Here is a 26,519-nt window from a genome sequence, read left to right as displayed (position 1 = left end):
CATCATATCATCATGGGGTTTACATTAAAAGACTTCTTATGATGTCTAGTTTGTCCTTAATGAAAACAGTGCAAGTCTGACATGCATCAAGGCCACCATGTTAGCCGTCTTAAAAACCATAACAGTGATACTATGGTGCTTCTGATCAGAAGGTCATAGCAACATTGGCTTTTCACCAAAAGACTTCTTATGGTGTCTGAATGATCTGGTGCCATTCAGACATGCATTATGACCACCAATGTGGCCAGCTTGAAAACTTTTGTGCTACTCATCCTGGATATAAGGTTTTATCAGCATGAGGTTGCCACTGCAAGACTTCTTCCAATGTCTTGTTGCTCTGAAATGAAAATGGTGCCAATATAGCATCAGTTAAGATCACAATGGCAGCCATCTTGAAAATCTTATTGCTACTCCTCCTGAACAGTATCATTATGTCATATCGATAAGAGTTTTCACCAGATTTCTTTGGTCCTAAATTGAAATAGTGCTGAGCTGATTTACAGTATGGTCACCATGGCAGCCATCTTATAAATTTTTGTTGTCTCTGAAGAATATTTAAAAAGCTTTAAACATTTAGCACATAAGAAGAAGTGATCTGATCTTATTAGCCAGTAGAACCTCAGTCCCTTTGACACATTGTTATATACAAAATAATAGGAGCAAGTGATTTACATTAATCTTTTTCATATAAATTAACATGTGCTATGCCAGTTATAAAGCATTTTTGCTTAACCAGTACATTGAAAGACTGACATGAACACAACCCAGTTTTAAATAATGAAATTTACAATAATCTGTTGTTTTTTTAAAAGAAGAAAATACTCCAAATTCAAGGTTTCAGAATATAAGCATACTATACCCCCCCCCCCCCCGTAAAATTTTTTTGTACTATCTCTACTAAACTTGTCCTGACTTGAGAACCTTTTAACACTTACTTTTAATCAGCTGTAATCAGTGGCAAATGCATTACTATCAACCATGGGAGCACCTCCCTATGATTCCAGAAGCCTGTTTATCACCACTTGGATGCTGTGTAAGGGGAGGACCTCTCTTAACTACATTTTGTTAGCAGCCCATGAACTGTAAACAATGACAGGCAGGAACTAATAGTCTTCCTAGTAGAGGAATATTGTTTTTTTGCCGTTGGGTTATAGGGGGCCATGACTTCATTAGGCTGGTGCAGAGTTGACTGAAAGCTTAGAAAGACAAGGGAGGGTGCAGTGGAGATGTATATACTACTGGTTTTTATTATCAAGTGGGAAGTGTATTATCTGACCAGTAATGTATTATGAAAAAAATATATTGATGGTTATGATCTGGGAAGCTTTTTATATGATTATGCTTTCTCCAGCTCATTCTCAGTTACCATCAATCTTACTCTTATCTTTCCAACATTCCCCTTCCATTTAATGGGGGGGGGGTAGGAATGTTTAATGAACTATATGTCTTGATGAGACATCTATTAGAATTCATGAAAATTCATTAAAACATCTATTATGACTGATAAGAGGATGTTTCCTGTTTTGCCTGGTAAAAGGGACTAATCAGAGGTGGTCAAACTTCATAGGGCATGTTTGAACTTTTTCATGGGTGTTTTTAAGGGAGTGGTCTTTTTTTGGAGGTGGTTGGAATGGGAGGTTTTAACATAGTTGCTAAAATCACATAATTATACAGTAAATAATTATACATTAAGTAGATGAAAAACCTTTTATGATATAAAAGTTCAGTGTCTTTCAAGTGTAAAAAGAAAAGTAAACAATTTATGAGTTGTATGAAAAATCAGATTTATGCTTTTTTTAGAATAGCATGCATAAAGCTTCAGATGTTTTTCATTTTTCCTTTATATAAAGTGATAAAAGAAGCATACAAAATTATCATAATTTTTTGAAGAATAACAAGTAATTTTTTGACAAATATATTAAATGGATGAAGATAAAATGCTAATAGTTTTAGTTCAAGCTGTGATGCATCTTTAAATTTCCCTTTACCCTCATATGTTCATCAGACCCGCAAAGTTTTAATTGATCCCAGTACTGACTCAATGGTTTTTGGTTTTTTAACTCAATATTACCCACACTTTGGACTACACGGTGATGTTTTAGTCAAATTTGCCCACAATGAGGAAATGCTGATCTGACATTTCCCATAGAAATAGTCGTATTAAGAGCTTTTGGAAATCAGATAAGCTTGTATGCCTGTGAGAGATTTTTTTTTCTCAAAAACCACGGTTGGTGAAAAAAATTATAATGAATTCTATTGTTCACTGAAGCATTATTTCAAAATTCATAACTGAAACATCAAGCAAAAATAATTTTGTAACAGAACAAGCAGTGCTTTTTGGATTTTTTTTTTAAAGACAGAAATATTTGTGACTCATTTGTTTCCTTTGGTTTATTCCTCTATGTTTTGATCACAGGAACCAATTTACTTCTTGGAGATTTTAGAAAAAGAAAACAAGTTGTGTGCTTTTTATCAAATATATCAGTTTTATGTACAGATCATCTGAAGAAAATATGTTTTATATTTATAACATTGATTAAAGCTGTCTTGGATACAAGTTCTTGAAATAAAAAGTCTGGTACATTTCCTTCTTCATTTCAGATGGGGATTGCGAAGATGATTCAAATGTGGCACAGGTAGACCAGGATGCTAAAGGTGCAAAAGGAGAAGAAGCAAGGACCATATCTCAGCAATCTGGGGCCATTGTCAACAATAATAACAACACCATCAAGAATACTACAGATCAGACCTCAGAGAATCCAGGAAACACTGGTATGTAATTAACTCCTAGAGATATGGGGCAGGAGCCATATTGGTTGGTAAGTGTGCTTGGCTTGCACATGAAAGGGTATGGGTTAAATCCTGCCATAGAACCAGTCCATGTCTGGTACCAGGGTACATGGCCTAAGCAAGACACTTAACTCCAGATGCCACAGCACAAAATTACCTTCATGTATGTGCTGCTGTGTACATAAGTACCACATGAAGAGATGTTGCATTGCACCTGCACGATATTGTGCAGCATAGATAGCTTTGTGATTACACATTTGTTTTGCTTTTCTAAACACCATTGCTTACTTCCCAGAAATCACCACATGCTATGACAGTGTGTATCGATCCATGATGATGAATGTGTTTCTATTTTTCCTCAGCCTTAAAGATTTGTTAATACCACCATCTATGCTCTTAAGAGTACAGTGTTTGCTTCCACTTTGTAAGGTTGTTCATTAAATTAAAAAATGATTGTATTAAAAGTTAGGCTACCTTAAAGACTGAGCTATGTTCCAAGTATATGTCATAGCAAACAGACACCAAAATGGAGTTATTTAATGGTGTAAACCACAATATAGTGAGATTAATGGTGTAAACCACAGGATAGTGAGATTAATGGTGTAAACCACAATATAGTGAGATTAATGGTGTAAACCACAATATAGTGAGATTAATGGTGTAAACCACAATATAGTGAGATTGATGGTGTAAACCACAATATAGTGAGATTAATGGTGTAAACCACAGTATAGTGAGATTAATGGTGTAAACCACAATATAGTGAGATTAATGGTGTAAACCACAATATAGTGAGATTAATGGTGTAAACCACAATATAGTGAGATTAATGGTATAAACAACATTATAGTGAGATTAATGGTATAAACCACAGTATAGTGAGATTAATGGTATAAACCACAGTATAGTGAGATTAATTTTACAAACTACAATATAGTGAGATTAATGGTGTAAACTACAGTATAGTGAGATTAATGGTGTAAACTACAATATAGTGAGATTAATGGTATAAACCACAATATAGTAAGATTAGTTTTACAAACCACAATATAGTGAGATTATTTTTTACAAATCATGATATAATGAGATGGTGTAACTACAATATAGTGAGATTAATGGTATAAACCACAATATAGTGAGATTAATTTTACAAATCACAATATAGTGAGATTAATGGTGTAAACTACAGTATAGTGAGATTAATGGTATAAACCACAATATAGTGAGATTAATGGTGTAAACTACAATATAGTGAGATTAATGGTATAAACCACAGTATAGTGAGATTAATGGTATAAACCACAATATAGTGAGATTAATGGTGTAAACTACAATATAGTGAAATTAACGGATCAAACCACAGTATAGTGAGATTATTGGTGTAAACCACAGTATAGTGAGATTAATGGTACAAACCAAAGTATAATGAGATTAATGGTACAAACCACAGTATAGTGAGATTAATGGTATAAACCAAAGTATAATGAGATTAATGGTACAAACCACAGTATAGTGAGATTAATCGAGTAAACTACAGCATAGTAGGATATTTGTTAACCACATTGTTGTGAGACCTGGGTAACCGATCACAAGGATTGATGAGTAAAATTTGACAACTTTAGGGGGTTTTTAGTGAGGGACCACTGTTCTTTGTTGTAAAAATAGTTATCAGAATTGCATTGTGATCAGATACAAATTTTGAGTTATTAAAACGTGTCCCTACTTTGTCTGAAAGTGTAGTATTGGCTTTTCTTATATACCATGGAATGATAATGCTTGCAAATGTGCAATTAGGGAGGTCCTTTAACATTTCAGTGCCAATCCAACAACAGAAAATGTGAATAAATGCTATATATACAGTTCTGATCTAAAGCTGATCATACCTTTAGCAAGAGGAAGAGGAAAACATGAAGATTTTGTGCCTCTTGGTTAAGTTCATACTGCGCTATTAAATTCGCGTAAAGTATCATATGAAATTACTGGCCTAAAAAATCAAGGCAACTGTATCAGACATTTAAAAAAATATGAAACAGTCAAAATAATTTTTACATTTTTCAAGCTTTATTTTTTGCTTGTGCCATGTAACCATTATTGTGCTGAGTTTACAGTAAATGCTGGTACTTACTTATTTCTTTGGAAGTAGAAGTCCAGATCATAGTGTTTAATTAATGAGGTAAAAATAAACTTGGTTCATGAAATTTTAGTAAGGCTGTTCTTATGTTCTTATCATTTATAACTTACAAAGACTGGAGCAAAGCTATGGGGCAGGAATCCCCCAAAAATGTCAAATTTTTAAATTCATTTGACAACAAAACAAGGATCCTTTAATATGATGGTCTGGTGGAAATCTCATTATATCTCTCACTCCCCAGAGCTATCTAACCTGGCTCACTTTTTTTAATGGCTCATTTTCCTCACACAGAAAAATGTTATCTTTTTTGTAGAGAGTTGAAGCAGGCCAATCCTTAATTCTAATTAATTTCCCAGCCTTGCCTTGTGTAAACAGCTTGGCACATGAATCATTTGTGATTGAATGATATCTCCCTCTGAACAACTTTTTCCCATCAAGTGTAGATAATGTTAACTTTCTTGACCCTTGATAAAGGGAAATGAACACTCTAGGGTATGAAACTTCATACCTCTGTTTTAAAATCATACCAAGCAAACTGCACAGTCCCCAAAAGGGGCCTCCTCATTAGCATTACCCATGACAGCACCCCTCATTAGTATATCATTTCAAAACATTGAAAGACTCTCAAGTAGTTGAAGAAAGATTTCTTATTAATAAACACTCCATATGCATATCACTGTTTTCCTCTTGTAGAGTTAGATAAGACCAACTGATGTCAAGTTATTTCTTCCTTTTCAGCCATCACATAATTATGATTAAAGTGAGCATACTTTTTCAAATGCTAGAAGAAATGGGCGATCTTTATTCCCCCTATAATAAACATATTTTCTGTAGTACTTTTGATGCCAACATATCATAAAAGCTCAAAAAGTCTGCATTCTTAATTGTAATGTAAGTTTCTACTTTGGCTGTAAGATAATGTCTGACCTATTTATCAGAAATACATTACTGTCAGAAGGTACCAAAAATATGAATCATAGGTGTTGTGAACAGAACCAGTTATTCCTCATTTATTAGTACCGTGGTAAGTAATTCCCCATTAGTACATTGATAATGATGTACATGTACACTTTCTGTTAGTTCCCAGAGATTTTCTAAAATAAAGTCTGATCCCTCCTAATGGTTACATACCATCTATAAATCACTTTCCTATCCAGTATGGTTTGCATTCCATCTCATTTCTTCATTTGGTCTTAGACCGCTCTAGTGGCCTAGTGGTTGTAGTGTCCACCACAGATGTGGGAGGTCGCATGTTCGAACCCTGGCTGAGTCATACCAAAGACTTATACAAATATGGTATTAACAGCTGCCTTGCTAGACACTCAGCATTAAGAGATCAGTGTTAAGACTGGTAAGCCTGGTGTCATGACAATGTGACTAGGTGGAACATCATGCTATATGTCTGCGGCATGATGCCCCATTGCTAGACATCACTATAAACTGCCACACTGCAGACAACGTAGCAATATTACTGATTTAAAGCTACATTACAAATCCAGAACACACACACACACATACATAATGAGAAGCAGTGGATGACTTTTCTCTCAGGAAGACTGAACACGTTTCTCCACTTTGGTCTCAGTACTCTACCTCCCATAAGAAGTCACTTCATACAGTTAAAATTGTTCTCATCCCTGTATGTCATATGCATCAGAGTGGGATAGGAAAATTCATCTTGGATTAACGTTGTTGTTGTCGTTGTAGGGTTTAACACCATTTTTCACCACAAGATAGGCTATTCATGGCGGCCAGTATAAATGGTGGAGGAAGAACCTGGGAAACCCCCAGAAAGAACCACCAACCCACGAGAAGCTACTGGCAAGCTTTCTCACATAACCACGTTAGCTGAATCTGAGAATCAAACTCATGCAGACAGAGGTGAGATGGCAGTGATCCATAATGGTGAGCGCTGTAGACTACTCGGCCACTCGGGGCCCCTCTTGGATTTAGAATTTTGCGTCATACTTGAGGCAGTACAGAGTGTCTGACGCTTAATGATGTATTCTTCTTCTTGCAAATCTGAACAAAAAATGAAGGCCAGACTAAAAATGGTGCATGCCAAACACTGCTGTAACTTTCTTACAGCAACCAACCAAATTGAAAGTTTACTTACCCATAGATAGAGCATAGAAATAAAGTTTAAACTGAAAAACATGAAGTGTAGAGTTTAAATTATGTTTAAACACATTATAGCTTTCAAAGTACAGGGGTTGAAATGGCTACATTCATGGTATTACACAGCATTTGAATTAAGCATGTGCAGTGATAAAGATGTGAACAGGTCTAAAAATAGTTTGCTTTCATCCATGTGCTTTTTTACAGATAAAAATAATGAAATAGTCTTCAATTCAGCTTGGATTTAAAATCAGTTTACTCTTCACAAATAATACTTAGAACATGAATATGTTTAAATAGCATTCACAAAAACTAATTTTTGGGTGGATTACAGAAACCATACACTTGGCTAATCCGATGAATGCAGAATGGCCTGATCGTGGAGCAATTCAACCACTGCTAATTTTACTACATAAATGTGTTACATTTAATGTGCATCTTGATTATTGTGAAAAAATGTTGATTGAAATTGGGAAGTTTTTTCTTCAGTTAGTAAACTGGAATCATAGTAGACAGTTAAAATAGTCCATGAGTCAGGATAAAGGTCACATAGGGGCAGAATAGAGCTATCCTGCTCCAGTGTTATGTCCTGGAAACTACAATCATATGCATAGGAATGTGAGTATGTATAATTGTATACAGTAAAAAAGATCCATAATAAGCATAAGGGAGATTTTCCATTTGTTCTCGGGGGGGGGGGGGGGAGGGGATTGCTTTCACTTTCATAGTCCCCTTGTTTTTATGGAAGTAGAGAATGTAATATACCTTTATGATATATAAATCAACTTAATTCCTTTGTAACCTAGAGCCAGTGGGATGACTGTTAACAATGGTATTGTGTAAGCAGTCACAGTGTTACGTAATGTGACACAACTTGTGGGCATTCTTCTTACAAAAAGGACATTACAATCTACTGATCATAGACCAAAGAGTTTATGGGGTGGCCTGTTGTCTGTTGTCCCTCTTCCATCCATCAAGATTTGTATAACTCTTATACTATTTTAAGGATAATAATAAAAAGGCCACTAATATATATGTACAAATATGTACAGATTGCAGTTAATTACAAACCATCTTACACATATGTTTACATATATTAACTTGTAATAATAATAACATGGACTTGGTACAGCACCTAATCTTTGGAAGCTCCAAGTGCTTTTTAATATTAGATAACACATACAAAGACAAAATTACAAAAACAAAGAACTAATGAAATTACAAAACAAAACAAGGAAGACAATAATTAAAGAAATAAACATTCAGTCTTTTAGTCCATTTTTGTTGTCAAAGTTTTAAGAGCACTCTTGAATAAGATCACTGTGTCTAAGATGTAAAGGCAATTTATTCCACGTGGTGATTTATATATGTTTGCAAATTTCTTCTGTGAGTGTATATATATATATATATATATATATATATATATATATATATATATATATATATATATGCTTAAACATGTACATTCATATACATAGAAATTACAGACCCAGACTAGTTATCCATGTATATTATGTACACACTTAGCAGATGAAACTACTATAAAGTTTTCATTGTTCAAAATTAAGCTAGTGCATAAAACATACCAAAATATGCTTATATACAGAAGTATATACAGAAAGTAGCTGGAGGAGGTGGATGGGCCTTGTAGTAATAATTAAGACTTAGATTTCATCCATTTAATAACCTGATTCGATTTCTTTTGGGATATTCTTTCATTGCCATGAAACTTTACACACACACTCATCTCATGGTCAAGTTGTTCCTAAATGAAAATGATGCCTCTGACGTCCAATATGGCCATCATAGTGAACTTCATGAAAATCTTATTAATGCTACTCTTAAATGGATGGTCATATCAACATGGAGTTTTCATTAAAATCTTGTTGTAATGTCTCTGGTCATAAATAAAAATGGTCCCAAGCTGATGTTCAATATAGCTGACACAGTAGAAATCATGAAAATCTTGTTGTGGCTTGATGACACAGTAGAAATCATGAAATCTTGTGGCTTGATGGATGGTCATATTAACCTTGGCTTTTTACCAAAGACTCCTTATGATATATGTTTGATCCAAAATGAATATGATTCCAATCTTACATCCACTATGGCCACTATTGCAGCCAGCTTGAAAATTAAAATGTATTATTGCTACTAAACAGAGCCATTTTTATACCACAAGACTTCATGCTGGACCTAAATGAATGGTATGCTGACCTTATGTCCATTGTGACTGACCATCATGTGAACCAACTTCTAAATAATGTTATTGCTACTTCTCCAGAATAGATGCTAATTTTGACACAAGGTTTTCAGCAAAAGACTTTTAATGATACCTGGTTGGTAATGAATGAAATTGCCATAGCAACCAATTTGAAAATCTTTCCATGGTTTAAGAATGTCAGAGATGGTTGGAACATTCACCAATTAAAGAGAAGAAATGACCTTATCTCAGATTCTTTGACTGAGAATGTCAGTCCCATTGAATATTGTAGATATAATAATGTTTAAATGAACATGGATATAAGAAAGATCAAATTTCAGGGAGGTTGGGACTATGTTGCTCTTCCAAATTTCACCTCAGTTTCTGGATGAAAAAATAAAGAAATGAAAAGTAAGTGAAAATGTAAATTCAGTATTGGTAAGATCAGTAATTTCACTTGGCTGATTAAAATAATATTTTGGCACTAATGGTCATTATACATACAAGACTGAAAATTCATCAGAATAATTATTGTTCTATAATCATTCTGCTAAGAGGTTTATTTAAGATTTTTATAGCTATGTATAAGCAAAACCACTTAGCATTCAGAAGTAAACAATTATCTACATGAGGTAATAAGGGAAAATTCCACTTGAATTTACAAAGTTAATTACTTGTAGCATTCATTGCCAATTCAGCTCTGGCACACAAATTTGAGGAATCTAGATCTCTAATCAGTAAGACTGTTGAGACTAGGTCCTTCAGCAGTGGGAAGTAGGCATATTTTGAAAGATAATTATACAGAAATGAGCTAATAAAATTGAAATAAAGAAATTATTCCTCATAATAGCCAAAGATAATTACCCCTTCCTTCTATTAATTGATGCCTATGACTGGAGATAATGGTGATTTGGCCTAACTCCACCTACCAGGGAGAGATGTACAACACTAGAAGTATCTGGCAAAAAAGCAAGTTGTTTAGGTTTGACTAGCTTAATGAAGCTGATGCAGGAAATGGAGGTAATACTACTATTCCAGATTCCATTCCAGGCCATGGAATGTACTGCCTCCCATATTCCAGTCAGCCTCTTGTTCTTCATGTAAGTAGGTTGGTTGATAATTAATTTGAAATAGATTACACCTTAAGTAATTAGACGAGTGTGGTAATGGCTGCAGAACAGACTGAGCTAACAGCATGTACATACCACCCAAATAGAATTGTTTTCTGAGAAAGCTGAGATACAGTCAATCACTTTGATAGATGGACCATGTTTTCAGTGTAAGCTTGTTTTTATCAGTTGCATATTACTATGATTATAATTGATGATACTGAAATTTCTTTGCTCCAGAGATCTTTTAATATGAAAACTTACAGGTGAGGTCTGGAGATGTATGTTTTATTTATTGGGTTATTCACTAAAGGAAAAGGTTTTGAACATGCACACATTATTTCATGAGAGCAAGTAATGATGTTTATTTACAAGCTAAAACTCTAATTAGGTATCAGATTCTCATTACCGGTATACAGTAATAATGTGTCATGGTTATTGCAAAGAAGTGTGTGTTATAAAATGTAAAATGCATGCTGAACTGGTGTATATCATAATGTGAAATTCCTTGGAGAATCTGAAGCAGAATGTTATCATTATTTCATTAGAAGAGTATGTAAATTTACTTAACATCACTTAAAATGAGCACCAGTTGTCAGTTGTGTTGTTTTGCAGTTTTTTTACTTTTTAACTTGTACAATTCCGTAAAGTTTGTTTAGAAAATCTTGACATTACATTAAATTTCTAGTTGAAGATATCATCACAATCATTATCATTATTATTGTTGTTAAACGTTGTTCTTGTTGTTCATGAACTTTTGAAAGTCATTAAGGCATGGTGGCCATGCGAGACAGATACTTTATGGCCATGCTTTAAATTTGTTATTGTTATTAGTATAGCATTTAATAATCTTTTAGAGATTACTTGAGTGAGAGCAATGTTCTCATTTAGTAATCATGCACTTTTATGATATTTTTCATTGTTAGGATGAGTTCCAGAATTAATGCATCCCTAAAACAGTTTTTGTCTGAAAAATCATTTGGAAGAATTAACTATAAAATTTTAAGCAACATTCATCCTTTACTGCATAAAATCCTATTGCCTTTATGTTTCTGCCATATCTGTGTAGGGGCATATGGTATTGTCTATATCCGTTCATCCCATCTGACCATATGTCATGTCCTACAACTTTTGAATCTGCTTTGTATTTTTTAAGGACTAGAGAATTCAACAAAAAAAATTCACGCAAGTCTTCTTACAGAGAAGATCTAGATCAAGTTCACTTTTCAACAAAAATTCATCGAATAGAACCCCTTATTTGCATGGAAGTTTCCCCTTCATTTGTGTCACAGTTTTGTTTCCATTTGGTATCTGTTAAGAACTTGAAATGTATGTCAATCAAGTTTGATAAGAGGATTTAATTTTAGAAGATCCATGTTCAGTTGTCATCATTTTTCAGCGTAATTTAACATAAAAATGTTTGACTTTGAAGTTCCGCATTATTTTCAGCATAATTTCATTTCCTCTGAATTTAACCTTTGCATGACTTTGTGGATTTCAAACAGTTTTTAGTATAAAGCTTATTATTAGAAAGATCTATCTTAAGTTTGATTTATACCATTGTCAGAAAAATTTCATGAATTACAGTCACTGATTGACTTAAATTTCCTTTTCTTTTATGCCAGTGTTTCGTTTTGTCTCAATTATGTTTTAAGCACTTTATGGATTCAAGCCAAATTTGGAAGAAGGCTTTAAATTAGAATAACCCATGTTAAGTTTCGACCATTTTCAAAATAAAATTCAATGAAGTTATCTCCCCAGATACTTTTACAACTTGGCCCATCAATTATAGTTTCATTTCTGTTCATTAACTTGTGAAGATCTTTCATGAATTTGAACCAAAATATGGCAAGTCAAGTTGAATTGTCAGAGTTATGGTCCCTGTTAGTGACAACTTTGCCATTACATTGACTGTAGCGTCCTTGTTGCCATGAAACACTTCTGGTTGTAATTGTGCCTCAATTAAACCTTGTATGTACAAGTTACATTACTGTATGTATTACTTTTGGTAAGAGGCATGAGGAACACACAGGGTCATATAAATTATTCATGAACAAGTTTAAAGGACTTACTGCGCAGTTTGGTCTGAATTTTTTCTGTGATATCAATTGTATACATACATATAAGCAACCATCTTCAGTAGCCAAGGTTCAAATGTAATAACTAATAACCCTATCAACACCTTGGTGTATCGAGCAGATATTTCTGTGCTTCGGGTGTGTGAATTTCATTGGATACAGCAGAATGCCACTGCATCCAATTAAAATTAAATTGTTAAAATTTGAACACTACTCTTACATGATTAAGGCAAGGGGAACAGGCAACTTTAATGGACTGATAAATAAGCAGTTTTCCACTGCCGGTCCATGTTTGCTGAAATATCTTTCACTCAAATAGACCTGTAATGGCTTTCCTCTGGTACATAGTCATAATTTTGATACTAAACATACAAAGTATCCTTTGGCCAATGTACAGTGCATCATGCTATTGGTTAGCTGGCAATGCATACTAAGGGAGGAAACTCAATATAGCCAATGGATAACAGTGGGACAAAACACCAATATATCTGTTCGATCTGCCAAAGTGTAGATAGGGTTATCATATCAGAACCATGGCTAGTGAAGATGATAGGCAGCTGGGAAAATCCCTCCATGTAAGTGTTGCATAGATTTCCAGAAAAAATGTTTTTACTTGGCTAAATAAAGAGTGACTCTTGCATTTTATTCAGAATCTTTCCCCATTTTTTACCTTCTTGTTATAGAATTATGTTCACAGGTAAAGTTTTCTTTTATTTCAGGTAACTCCAAGGCTGAGAACCAACTTCATCCATGTCCATACTGCAACTTCAGCTCTGGTACTGAGATGCACATACAGGCCCACATTCTATCCCAGCATCCTCTATCCCAGCAGTTACAGGAAGTTGGATGTCCACTGTGCCAGGAAGCATTTAAAGAAAAGTCCAAACTTGAAAGACATCTCATTTCCATACATCAGGTAAAAGCAGAAGCATTGCAGCGGTTGATGTTGATGGTTGAAGGTAGCTGGACAATGCCTCCCACTGTAGGAAATCAGATCATGACTCCCAGCAGCTTGTCTCAGGGTGAAATGGAAGAAGTCAACCTAGAAGCTTTTGAGGCAGAGGCCAGCAGGCTAGCCACGGAAGAGGGTAAGTGCTTATATTTTCCATATGGCCTTCTTTTTCACAGAAAGCGTATTGATATATTTTGGAAAGTGTTTTCAGATTGCTGTCCTATTCAAAAGGTTTCTGATTTCAGGCAACATTTTGTATCTTTTTATATTTCAATTCAAAGCCAAACTAATTGTGAAATTGTGGCATTCTAACAATCGACATTAGTATCAATGATGGAAATATGAAAGAGCTTGTTATATAATGCCATAGAATTTATTCACTTCACAAGGGGACAGATCTGGATGAATAGTAAAAAGTGTGTGATTAAACCCGGTTAATAGAGAAAGAGAATTGTAGAGAGAATGCATTGCTATAAATGATCATAATAGCATCTCGCCAACAAAATCTATTATGATTTTTTAAGTATTTATTTTCACTTTTTCTTTAGTTACATTAGAAAGGTTCAGATATGACATTCAGAATTTTTCATAGACAAATTATTGGTGAAATTTAAAACATAATTGGTGGTATATCTTTCATACATTTTTAATCCTTATATTTTTACATGTAAAATACAAGATTTCCCATCATGCCTTGCTACACTTGACTGTGTGTGCTGTAGAGGCTATAATTGCAACAAGAAAAATTATCCTTTTGTGTGCAGGAACTATACATAGAAACTGTGTTAGCGTTTCAGACATGGAAATTATTTTTAGGCCAGTTTGCTTCTTTGTGAAGTTATGTCCCTTGAACAACAGTGTTAAAATTCCAATGCTGCATAGCTCAGTTGGACTTTCTTTTGCAGTAAGATAGGGTAAAAAAGTTTGCAAAATGTCAAAAATTTAATTTATCGCACCAAATCTGATTGTCTCAAATCACTAATATTTTATGATCAATAATATAAATGTGATTGAAATTGAGCTAAACATTTGAAAAGGATGGTGGGGGTGGTGTGCTGAAGGATGAATTTATCCTTCTTTGTTTTGATTTAAAAGCAAGCTTAATATACAAAACTAAAATTTTCTTATCTTCTGCAAATACCTAATATATTTCATCTTTGGTACCAAAATATTATATTAATTCATGGCTTTACCACACATTAAAATTTTGTTATACAACATTAAGAAATATATCCATTATTAACATAGAAAAAGGAAATATCTTCAGTAATTATTTTGCAATTCTGATAAAGAAGATATGTAAAAATAAATACAAGTTCATCCCCATTAATGTCATTGCTATATCATGCAGTCATATCCATCTACTCTTTCATTCTGTGTTGATATTTTTCTGTAATTGAGCTTTTTTCTCCTTTTCATTTCAGCTATCGATACAGCTTTACTAGGCAGTGATAAGGAAACAGAGGATCAATTCAGATGCCAGACCTGTTCCAGGACCTTCTGTAACATTGACACACTGTATGCTCACCAGAATGAATTAGGCCACCTGGAGCTCAAGCAGACCCCAAGGGGTCCAGGTTATCTCTGCTGGAAGAAGGGTTGTAATCAGTATTTTAAAACTGCTCAAGCATTGCAAATCCATTTCCGTGAAATCCATGCCAAACGGCAGAATATGAGTACATTGGAGCAAAGTGTATATAAATTCAAATGCTCACAATGTACGTTGGCTTTCAAGAGTGCAGACAAACTTCAGCTTCACACCCATTTTCACCTGATAAAGTCAGTACTTAGATGTACATTTTGTACAAGGACATTCTCTTCAATTTCAGCTTTGAAGAAGCATGTTGAAACATTACATGACCTGAATGATCAGGAGTTGGAACAGTATCAAGCTACAGTCAATACCAACACTGCTGCAGTGGCTGCAATTCTAGGCAATTCTAGTTTAGACTTGTTCCTAAACAGTGGGAAAACATCAGTGTTAAAACTAGGGGAGTCAGCTTCCTCAAATCAGTCAAATTCTGGAAAAGAGTTGGAGGGGACCAGGGTTGGAAAAGACATCAGTGCCAAGCAGATCAAGGAAAATGAAGATGACATGAAAATGGATACTTCAGATTTTCTGGATGACAAAATTTCATCTTTTGGTATTCAGGAAAATGGCCATGAAGACAGTAAATCTCCAGAAGGCTTGGATCAAGGAGAATCAGATGAAAAGGAAGATCCAAATGATTTAAGCTACAAAGAACAACAGTTCTTTGAGGATTATATTAACAATCCTGCAATTGCAGAAGGTAGTTATGAAGATCCATCAAGGAAGTACAAGTGTCATAGGTGCAAGGTTGCATTCACTAAGCAGCACTACCTGACAGCACACAACAAGACTTTGATGCATAGGAAAGGAGACAGACTGAGTTATCCAATGGAAAAATATCTGGATCCAAATAGGCCCTTCAAGTGTGACATCTGCAAAGAATCCTTTACTCAGAAGAATATTCTTCTTGTTCACTACAATTCTGTGTCTCATCTTCACAAAGTAAAACAGGCTACACAGCAGGGGACGCTCCCAGTCAGTACCACACCCCCACTGACACCAGTTCAGTCAAGTCAGCCTTCCTCAACAAGTGTTCCTCCTGTGACCCCAGCACCTACTAGTACCTCAGCCTCAGCAACTGCCTCAACACATGCAGACAAACCTGCCAAAAAAGTTGTTCGTGAATATGAAGATGAAAGCATGCGCCCCTACAAATGTAATATCTGTAAAGTAGCTTATAGCCAAGGATCTACTCTTGACATCCACATCCGTTCTGTTGCGCATCAGACACGAACCAGCAAGCTTCATGAGCTTGTCATGAGTGGGGAGGTAGATATAACTAAACCCCTGATTGAGGAGCCTACAGACCCACAGAAGACTGCCCAACAACAACAGCAAAAACTCCTGGCAGACATTCTCCAGAAGCAATCAAGTATTTCCCTTACACAGCCACCCTTGCTGTTCCAGGGACTATCTGGGATCCATGGCCTGCCTCCCTATCTATCAGCTCTACCCCCAGGTCTGGCCCCCGTGTCTCTTGCTGGGGCTGTCATTACATCCAGTTCCTTGGGTTCTCAAAGCACAGCCCAGACGTCAATTTACTCAAAAGCACCATCAGCTTCCTCCCAGATGTCAGTCAGCGAAGCTGTTGCAGTCTCAAAACAGTCTGATATAATTGAGTTTATGATGATGCCATTGTCCCTGTCCTCATCACAAGGCCATGCCAACAAAGCCCAAACCACACTTTCAGGGAATCTGCATGTCTGCCACCGCTGTAGTGCTGTATTTGCCAACCAAGAATCCTTTATCCAGCATCAGCTGTTCTGCAATATGTGCACCTCAGGAAGTGATACTATACTTAATAGTTCAATAGTATCAGCTGCTACTGCTGCCTCCTGCCTCACCTCACCTCACCAATCTCAGGTTCGCACCTCTAGGATAATTCCTTGCCGCTCTAAACCTCAGGTACAAAAGAACTTGTTGGAAAACATTGGATTTGAGTGTGTAATGCAGTTCAATGAGTTCAACCAGCCAAGCCAAGTGAGGAATGAAGTAGAGGACAAAGACTCTGGCACTGAAAAAGATGAGAAGAGCACTGAAGAGGATAAAGACAGGAGCAAGGATTTTGTCAAGATGAAAAAAGAAGAAAGGGACTGTGGCAGTGATCTTCCAGAGATGAACAAATGCATATGTGTCACTTGTGGGAAGGAGTTTTCAAGTGTATGGGTGCTGAAGTCTCACCAGGAGGAGGTTCATAAGGAGATGATTCCAGTCGATGTTGTTGAAGATTTTGGTGAGCAGTTCAGGAGTGATTATGAGAAAAAGCAGCCAAAGGATGTTGAAATTCCAATATCAGTACCTGCTGCTAATCCTTCAACTCCAGCCAATACAGTAAATGAGGAAGTAGTGAAACAAGAAATGCCACCTCCTCCTCCACCTCATCAGCCTCAGATGGACATGTCACAGCTAATGAATATGTTTGGAATGATGCCAATGCCTCTTTCAGTGAACATGAACATGGCAATGAATTTACAGTCTTCTCTGATGCCCATGTTCATGCCACAGGGACTTGATCCCAATATGATGTCTCCACTACCTGTAATGGATAATCAGACTCTTTCTGCTGCACAAAAACAGCTCCAACAGAATGCTCTTCAGAACCAGAAGAGAGCTAGGACAAGGATTAATGATGAGCAGCTGAAGATTCTTAGAGCCCATTTTGACATTAATAATTCTCCAAGTGAGGAACAGGTCAATGTTATGTCAGAACAGTCAGGTCTGCCAACCAAAGTTATTAAGCATTGGTTCCGCAACACTCTGTTCAAAGAAAGACAACGGAATAAGGATTCTCCATACAATTTTAGTGTTCCCCCTGCAACTACCCTTGACCTTGAAGAGTATGAGAAGACTGGAAGACTTCCAGTTGTACAAGAATCTTTAGCATCAACTGAGTCAGTAGCCAGTACAAAAAAAGAGGAGCCAGAAATCAAGCAAGAACATGTTGAGAAGAAAGAAGAAGTGAAGGAGGAGAAACTCAAACCTGTATTTAAAACTGAAAATCAGCCTTCTTCCAGTCCAGTTCCTGAACCTAAAATAGCCATTTCTGCTCCAGACTTGAATTCAAGTATTAACAGTACCAATAATAATAGCATGGATTCAGATGCCTTCTCAAATATGTCTTCTTCAGTTCTCACCTCAACCCCAACAAATAGTTTGCACTATACTTTGGCTTCAATGTATGATGATCCACAGCAGATACCAGAACAGTCACCTCAGTCTGGTTCTAGTGGCAGAAGGGCTAACCGTACTCGATTCACAGATTTCCAGATCAAGGTCCTTCAGGAGTACTTTGAGCAGAATGCATACCCAAAAGATGATGAACTTGAGCATTTATCCAAAATACTAAGTCTCAGTCCTCGTGTTATTGTTGTCTGGTTCCAAAATGCTCGTCAGAAAGCCAGAAAAATCTATGAAAATCAGCCTGCAGTTGATATGAAGGATGGAAGTGGGTCAACTTCTTTTCAGCGTACAACAGGGTTGAACTATCAATGCAAGAAGTGTAATGCAGTATTTCAGAGATATTATGATCTAATTCGCCATCACAAGAAGCAGTGCTATGTTGACAGTGATCAGCTAGAGAACACATATACAGATGAGGACAGTGATTCGTTGTCACATGATATGTCAATGGATGATACCAATATGTCAGAAACAGGGTCAGTAGCATCCACCATTGAAACTGAGCGAAATTCTGCCAAAGAAAGTCGTCAAGATCTGCCATTTAAGTGTGAAAAATGTAATCTATCATTTGATCAACTGGAACAGTGGCGAGAGCATCAGAATGTTCATAGTATGAATCCAGGTCTGTTCCTGAACTTTTCTTCCAGCAGTGCTTTTGGAGTTCTTCAAAACATGGCAGTTGTTCAACAGCAGCAGCAGCAGACTGCAGATGACAAGTCTCCATTAAAGCGAAAAATTGAAGATGATCGAGATGATGAACAGGATGACCAGCCCCGAGACAAGAGACTGCGCACCACAATTCTTCCCGAACAGCTTGACTACCTGTACCAGAAATATCAGATTGATTGCAACCCAAGTCGTAAACAGCTTGAGACCATCTCACATGAAGTTGGATTGAAGAAGAGGGTTGTCCAGGTCTGGTTCCAGAACACACGAGCACGTGAACGTAAAGGACAATACAGAGCACATCAGCAGCTTATTCACAAGCGATGTCCAATTTGTCGGGCATTGTTCCGCGCCAAGTCAGCATTGGAATCTCATCTTGCTACAAAACATCCAGAAGAAATGGCAAAAGGGGATATCAATGTTGATACATTACCAGATGCTACTATGGATGGAAGTCCATCTACTCCTCATTCATCTCCTGGAATGATACCACCAGTTTCTGATGTCGGCAGGCTGCTCACTCCACCAGGGATGCAGAACTTCCTCCCTCTGTTACCTCCTTCTGGTCTGGCAATGGGATTCCCATCGGTGGCTGACCCGATTCAACTGTCCATGAAACAGTTCTATGAAGACTCTTTCAAGAAGTATATCAGTGAACTTAGCTCCACCAGCCACCTTCAGAAAAATAGCCATTCCATTGAGTCATCTCAACACTCACTTGTAAAACCAAAGAGTTCAACCACCCCATTAAACAATGACCATGACACTCCTCTTGATCTCAGCAAACCGCTCAAAGTCAACAAAGACCATGACAGTAAGGCAACTGCACGAACTAGCAGCACACCTGTAAGTGATCGAAGTACTTCAGACAGTCATAACACATCATTCAAGCAATATGGCTTAGATGATTCCATGTCTGAAACATATTCAGAAGCTCATGATGAAGAAAGCTCCAATATAAGTAGTAATCCTTCCTCCCCACAGGGTAGTATCTATCTACAATCAGGAGGAAGCAATGCTAAACGGTACCGTACACAGATGACAAGTCTCCAGGTCAAGATCATGAAGAGTATTTTCCAAGACTACAAAACGCCCACTATGGCAGAATGTGAAATGTTGGGAAGAGAAATTGGCCTAGCTAAGAGAGTAGTGCAAGTCTGGTTCCAGAATGCAAGAGCAAAGGAGAAGAAAGCAAAACTGAACATGAGTAAAACTTTTGGCCACGATATGGACTTTCCAAAACCACCAGAGGAATGTGTACTTTGCAGTTTTAAGTATTCTCACAAATACACAATCCAGGACCATATCTTTACCAAAAAGCACATTGAAAAATTGAGGACATTCATCCAGTCACAGTCAGAGGCAGAGCGCGAGTTGAGCAGCTCAAGCAACATGCAGGGAATGTCACAAGTGTTGCAACAGCAGCAGGCAGATATGGACCGTATGAGGAAAGCATTGGAGGAAAACAGTACCCAGAATCAAATCGCACAACTACAAGCCATGGGGATTAACCCCCTCACTCTTCCACCAGGTGCTTTTTCAGGTACAGATGCTTCCATTCTTTCACTATGATATCTAAACTTGAAAACTCGATGATATTTTTATAAAGTTATTAGGAATGATCCATGGGATGTCATGGGGGGGCCTAGTTGCTTATTTGGAAATATATGCTGTAAGATTTGCTAAATTGAGAATTCAGAATGGTTTTGAAATATATGAATTTGAGATTGGAATTTAGTTTTATTGTGATCAAGGGCTATTATTAGCCCCTGAACCTTGAAATCCTCTTAAATGCATTTTGTTTTAATCTGTCTTTAAATAAGTAACAAATTCATTCAATAAAATTTAATGATGTGTGCTAAACAATTATGAATATACAACCAAACGTGTCAATAGCAGTCACTGGTGGGAAAAGGCAAAGCTGGCCTTTGTACATGGGTGACCTATGTACACATGTTCACCAGTTATTATTATTGTTGTTATTATTTTTGTTGTTATTAGTATTATTATTATTATTATTATTATTATTATTAATGTTGTTTTATGTGTACTGTTCAAGGAAATTATAAAATGTATCTGTGGTTCCATACAGGATTACTTTAATCCATCCAGTAAATTAAATCATGACTGACTTAAAACAATCACTGATATAATTTTGTTATGTGCACCATTAGAAAACACTTAATTTTACTATTGATTGACAGTTCGCATGGGACATGCAAAAAAGGACTGGTCAGCAAACTTGCAAAAGTTAGGCTTGTAAACTGCTGTTCATGCTTTAAAAATATCTTAGTTAGCCACTGAGATCAAAAGATTGTCATCTTATCTGAGAAGCCTGTGATGAATGGGAAATAATAAGAAACTGTATATCTCAATCATTGAATCTGAACTTCACCTACCTTTATGGAGAAGATTATATATTAAATGACCCCTTTTCAAAATAAAATTCTTTTTCTTTTTGGACCCATTATTTTTGTATCCTGGCAACTTTTTACCCCAAACCTCAGAGTTATCCTACTTTTTGCAAAGGTTAGCCTGTGTGCAGTTCAGACCAGTCTGCCTTAGGTCTCAGGTCACAAGATATAAAGTCTGGACATAAAATCTGGTTCCAACAACCAGTAAATTTTTATCATAAAAAAAATTGGGTCATAAAATGTATGTGTTTCCCTCTGTGTTTTGTGACGCAAGTAGAAAGTCCACCCCTGCATGAGAACCCCACACATATTGTGTTGGGTGCCAGTGTCTCTTCATTATTTTTAGGGTCAACATCTGGTAACTTCAGTATTTGCTTTCGTAAAAAGGGTCAACAAGGATATTATTGTGTGCTGTTTTCATCTTAATTGTTAGGATTATACCCTACATGATTCTCATCACTATTTCTTTAAAGCTCTCTTGAGGGATTTTTATAGACTTTTGTTCTGTACTGAAGGAATATGTTTTTAATTTGACCTTATTAACCATCCTCAGAGCATAAAAGTCTCATATTTCTTTGTTTTTGTTATTCTTGGAACAATTTCTAAGGGTAGGTAGTTTATTTTAATTTCCCTATCCATGCATTTACAATTTACAACCCACTTGTTTATCCAGTACCTGCTGTAAGAGGACAGACTGCTGCCCATTCTGTGTAGCCTTTGATCTGACAAGACTTGGAGAATCAAGAAACCTGCCAAGTGAGGAAGAAGGTGTCTTCATTGGAGTTTTCTCCGAGTCCCAAATCTCCCCAAAGACTCGTAGTGGGCACCTTCCTAAAGGAAGTGAGGTTATAAATGCTTGGAGAGTGACACACTCCTGAAAGAGCAGAGTAGCACTGTCCCCATTCCATGAGGACAGAGAGCAAGTCAGTCACACCATCCCATGAGAGAGGACCAGCATCCTCTTTTGACCAACAGGATAGTGAACAAGTCATGCCCTTCCATTCAGGTAGGAGCCACAACCTCTCACATCCAAAATAGCAGAAAGTGAGTTGCCAGAGGGGGAGCAGCACCCTCTACTGACCCACAGTGCAGCAAGGGTTGATTGTGAGGAGAAGCACCCTTTCAGTCCCAGGGACTAGTTGTTTTAGGCATGGTTGAGCCTTCTGACAGTGGAATAGCTCAGATCTAAGTATATTGGATGTGGGGTTGGAACTTACTACAAATCAGTTGCCTGTTGAGTTGTGGCCCAGACACCGGGTACTGGTCTTTGGCACCCCTATGGTACATAAATAGGGAATGTGATTATTTCCACTTCTTATTTCTACTTTCTGGATCTCCTGTTCCTCCTTACTCTTAAGTTTAAGGATGCAGAGGAGGAGAAATCCTGATTGCTTCACCAAACCATAACAGACTCCATAATCAAACTTTGGACAACTCCTTTGATGGACTTCTTTGGCATCAAACTGAACAAGCTCCCCTTTTTGTTTCCCCAGTTCATGACCAGAGGGTCTGATTAGTGAACGCTTTTAGGCTGAAGGGGGATTGTATGTATGCTTTAAACCTTCACATCCTTCAGGATGATGCTACACAAAAAGAAGGGCTCCATTGCTAAGCTCATTTTGATTGCCCTTTATGGTTCCAGCTGTTGTGGTTCATGGTGGTGGTGGACATCCCAGGACCTTTCTCAGAGGACGGACCTGCTGTCCCAACATGGGCCATCTCCTACACAATAGCCGAGATATCCACGTCATGCTTGGCCATCAGATGATTTCTGTGCAAGAAAGGGTTTTGATAGAACTGCCGAGTGCATCACTCAGTCCAGGGATAGATTGATGTTTAAGGTGTATGAGTGTATGATACCAAATGGAGAATCTTTTGTGATTGGTGTTATAGAAAAGATGTAACTCTTGCTGTTCGTCTGTGCCCAAACCATAGGGCAGGGCTTTATCCAGTTCCGTGAGAAGTATGAATGAGTTACTCTTCTTTGCCAAATAGGTATTTTTAGCAGAAAAATACCCAGCTTCCTTTTGTTGCTCAACTTCTGATTGAGATCCCCAATCTCAGACATATCTGTGCTGGGGATGACCAAGATAGACTTTTATGTCCAGTTAGAGCTCTACAATTTTACTTGGCAGCCTGTAAAGAGAGAAGAAAGAGTTGGATGCATCTTTTCCTTCTAATTAAAGGTTCAGCTGATATGTCGGCTTCCACCATTTCTAGGTGGATTGCATTGACTATCAAGAGAGCTTACCAGTTCCTTACTGATAAGAACTTGTCTGTCATGAAAATTAAACCCCATGAAACTCATGCCATGGGCTTGTCTAACTCATTCATCTTTGGAGGATGTTATAAAAACTACATTTTGGCACTGTCACACTGCTTTATACCCCCATTTACCTTCTTTCATTAGCCCACCAAAGTGAAGACATTTTTCTCTCTTGGCCCTAAATTTTCATTGCTCATAAAGTGGTCCATGTGAATTCCATCCTGCAGTAGTCTCCTTCTCTGTGAAGGTGAGTATTCCCGGGGGGTGGGGGGTGGGGGTTGTTGTTGTTGATGGTTTTAGTTTACTTTTTGTGTACCTTTTTTCATTTGCCAGTTGTGGGATCAGCCTCCCACCAAACAGATTCAGCTATGGAGTAGCAAAGATAAAGTATTACTGATATTAAAATACAGTAGGGGAGGGCTAAATCTAATTTTAATCATGCAATACTTGCCTTTTGATATTGCCAAATTCTCTGTTCCCGCCCTGCACTGATGTCCCACAAAGTTAGTCCACTCCCTCAAAATAATCAAAGAAATGCTGGCACACACCAATGTGTGGTTTACATGAAATTTGTGTCATTCCTCCCAGAAAATTACTTACTATGCAATAGCAACAGCTGAGTATTACAAATGAAAATTAGTTCACCCACCCCCACCCCTGCCAGAAAAAAGAACTTCATATTGAGATCTGTGAGTTACGCTGTATTGACTGAATGGTCACTATTAATACATGCCAATGACCACTTAAGGCAATGAAAAACCATTGACTATGGAAGGTAGGTGACTATTACTTACAGTACATTTATGTAGGAAACTTGCTAGGGGGAAATTAGGATGGCCATTGTAAAATGTTGACTGGAGTAAAGGTCACCTTTAGGACTGGTTTGACTGTATTGTCAATTGTTCATATTGTTATCATCAGTATATAGTAACTTCAGTTATGGAAAGTTAATATTTCAACACTCTTTAAGTTTATACTAATGTCTGCATGTTTAGGTCTTGAAGCCTTTTGTCATGATGCATCTATTTAATTTCCTTGGAATTTCTTGGTTTTAGGAATTGGAGCTGGTATGCGCAATCCTGAAGAGTTTTTCTCAGAAGTCAAGAGGAAGGAAGGGTCAACCAAAGAAGCAAAAGATACTAACAAGAAAGCTGATGGTAAGCAGGATGTATTTTGGTTTGTCATGTTTTTGAAAATTATGGTGGTGTCAATTTTGTGTTGAAAATTATATAAAATCTTGGTATGGCAGAGTCCATACTGAGGATAATTTAGATAAAATAGTCACCTCCATTGCCTGTCATTTTTCCAAATGCACAGCAAACAGGATTTTGCAAAAAAAAATTCAAGTTGATGTTTTCAGACCTTGCCCATTTTGGCCATCAAATGCATTCATCTTCAGAGTGTGAGGTCAACTCTTGGCTTTTCTTCCTGTTCAGGAGCAATGTAAAACTGTTTAGCATGATGTTTTCATGCTTTAGATAAACTTTTTTGTCAGTATAATAAATATTTATCTCTGTAACTATGTCTTAATATTTGAGCTTCACTACAAAACTTCACAAATGAAGAGACATGTAAAAATTACATGCATATGTAGTCTAATCAGGAGCAAATTGTTATTATGTGGACATTTATAGGCTGCTTGCTAATATAGGTACACTGGTTTATTTCATATTTCATCCAGTAGTAATTGGAAGAGAGTTGTACCTCGATATCTTTCACCTGTTTTAGATTATAACATATTTATGAGCTTACATTCTGTTGCAAAACTGAAGTAATTAAGCAAATTTACTGCATGAGATTTAACATAAAATTTGAAGTTTTCATATAGTTTCACGAGTATTATTTTGTTTTTAATATACTGTTTGGTTCAAAGGTTTAGTATACTGCTGTTCTGAGCAACAGTTTTAATATTCTAAAATCTTGTAAAACTACACTCACTTTTCCCTATTTTCCCCGTCTTTGCCTTATTCTGGGTTGAGAGAGAGTTTGGAACCAGCTATGGATTACAGTTGAACCATATCATTAGATATACCTTTTACTCCAGGCAGATAGAGAGTAACTTCTAACCACCAGCAGAGGTCACTGCTGTAAACAGTCCTTTTACTCCAACTCCCCAATTCTCCCCCAGAAAAGAGAGGTCTTGGTCACATAGACCTCCCAGACATGAATGCAGGAAGAAGATGTTCTTTCTGTGCTTTTTGAATACACAAGTTTGACACATCAGGCTGATATGTTAGCCCCTCCTTTTTTGGTCCTCGCCCCTTCTTTTCAGTTAAGGAGACAGAAGGAGAAATCCTGGTTGTTCGATAAGGTGGTAAATGAAGTTTACTACCTGTTCGCTTGCAATCTGTGTCCCATGCCTTCATGTTCTGGTGACTTCAGATTCTTGCCAGTTTGGAAGATCTTTCCAGGGCCAACTGTCAACCAGATCTCTTGCTCCTTTCTCAATCAGGTATTGTCAAGGAGTTCTTTCAAATATTTAGCAAGGGTCAAAGTTTTACTTGAAAATATGGGGGATTGTCTGTCTTCACCCCAACTCCACCTCCATGTTGTGACCTTTGGTAGCTGCTTCTAACAATAAGGTTCGTACCTTTTGGCCTTCTACACCTCCCACTTAGGACACTGAGGCAGCTCAGGTGGGTATTTCTCTGGGGACCTGGGCTCACCTTCCAGTGAAAACACTGGAATCTTTTGCACAGAAAGCTATGTCAGTAGTAACCATAGCCTTGCATACTGACATTTTTCAGCAGCCTCATTCAGCATTGCTGAAGAAAGAATCATTGTCACCAATGGTTCTTTAGAAACACTGGCAGAAACTTCTACATCCATTTTCACAGTATGAGGAAAACTCTTCACATCATTTCTCAAGTGACATTATGTTCATTTTATTTCACTTCAGTATGAAAATTCATTTCTTCATCAGCAGGTATGTTTTCAGATGATTAGATTCAGTATACCACATAGGTGAAAAATTGTTGGCCATTTGAAGTACAATCAGTGACCTCTTCTCAACAAATCCTC

At 36.9% G+C, this 26,519-nt stretch overlaps 1 protein-coding gene across 1 annotated transcript in view; it reads left to right on the top strand.

Annotated features, from left to right (window-relative positions):
• The first annotated feature begins 1,496 nt into the window (after positions 1–1,496).
• Positions 1,497–26,519, top strand: part of LOC149780879 (zinc finger homeobox protein 3-like) — a 38,951-nt gene continuing 13,928 nt past the window's right edge. Inside the window, exons 1-5 of the mRNA XM_089936241.1 lie at positions 1,497–1,530; positions 2,602–2,772; positions 13,149–13,517; positions 14,806–20,361; positions 24,554–24,655. Coding sequence (XP_089792367.1) covers positions 1,497–1,530; positions 2,602–2,772; positions 13,149–13,517; positions 14,806–20,361; positions 24,554–24,655 — 6,232 coding nt within the window. The remainder of the gene's footprint in view (positions 1,531–2,601; positions 2,773–13,148; positions 13,518–14,805; positions 20,362–24,553; positions 24,656–26,519) is intronic.

The sequence above is a fragment of the Sinohyriopsis cumingii genome, chromosome 16, assembly GCF_028554795.1.
Source record: "Sinohyriopsis cumingii isolate HCF-2022 chromosome 16, ASM2855479v2, whole genome shotgun sequence".
Taxonomy (NCBI): Eukaryota; Metazoa; Mollusca; class Bivalvia; order Unionida; family Unionidae; genus Sinohyriopsis; species Sinohyriopsis cumingii.
This window is presented reverse-complemented; position numbering and strand designations above follow the sequence as displayed.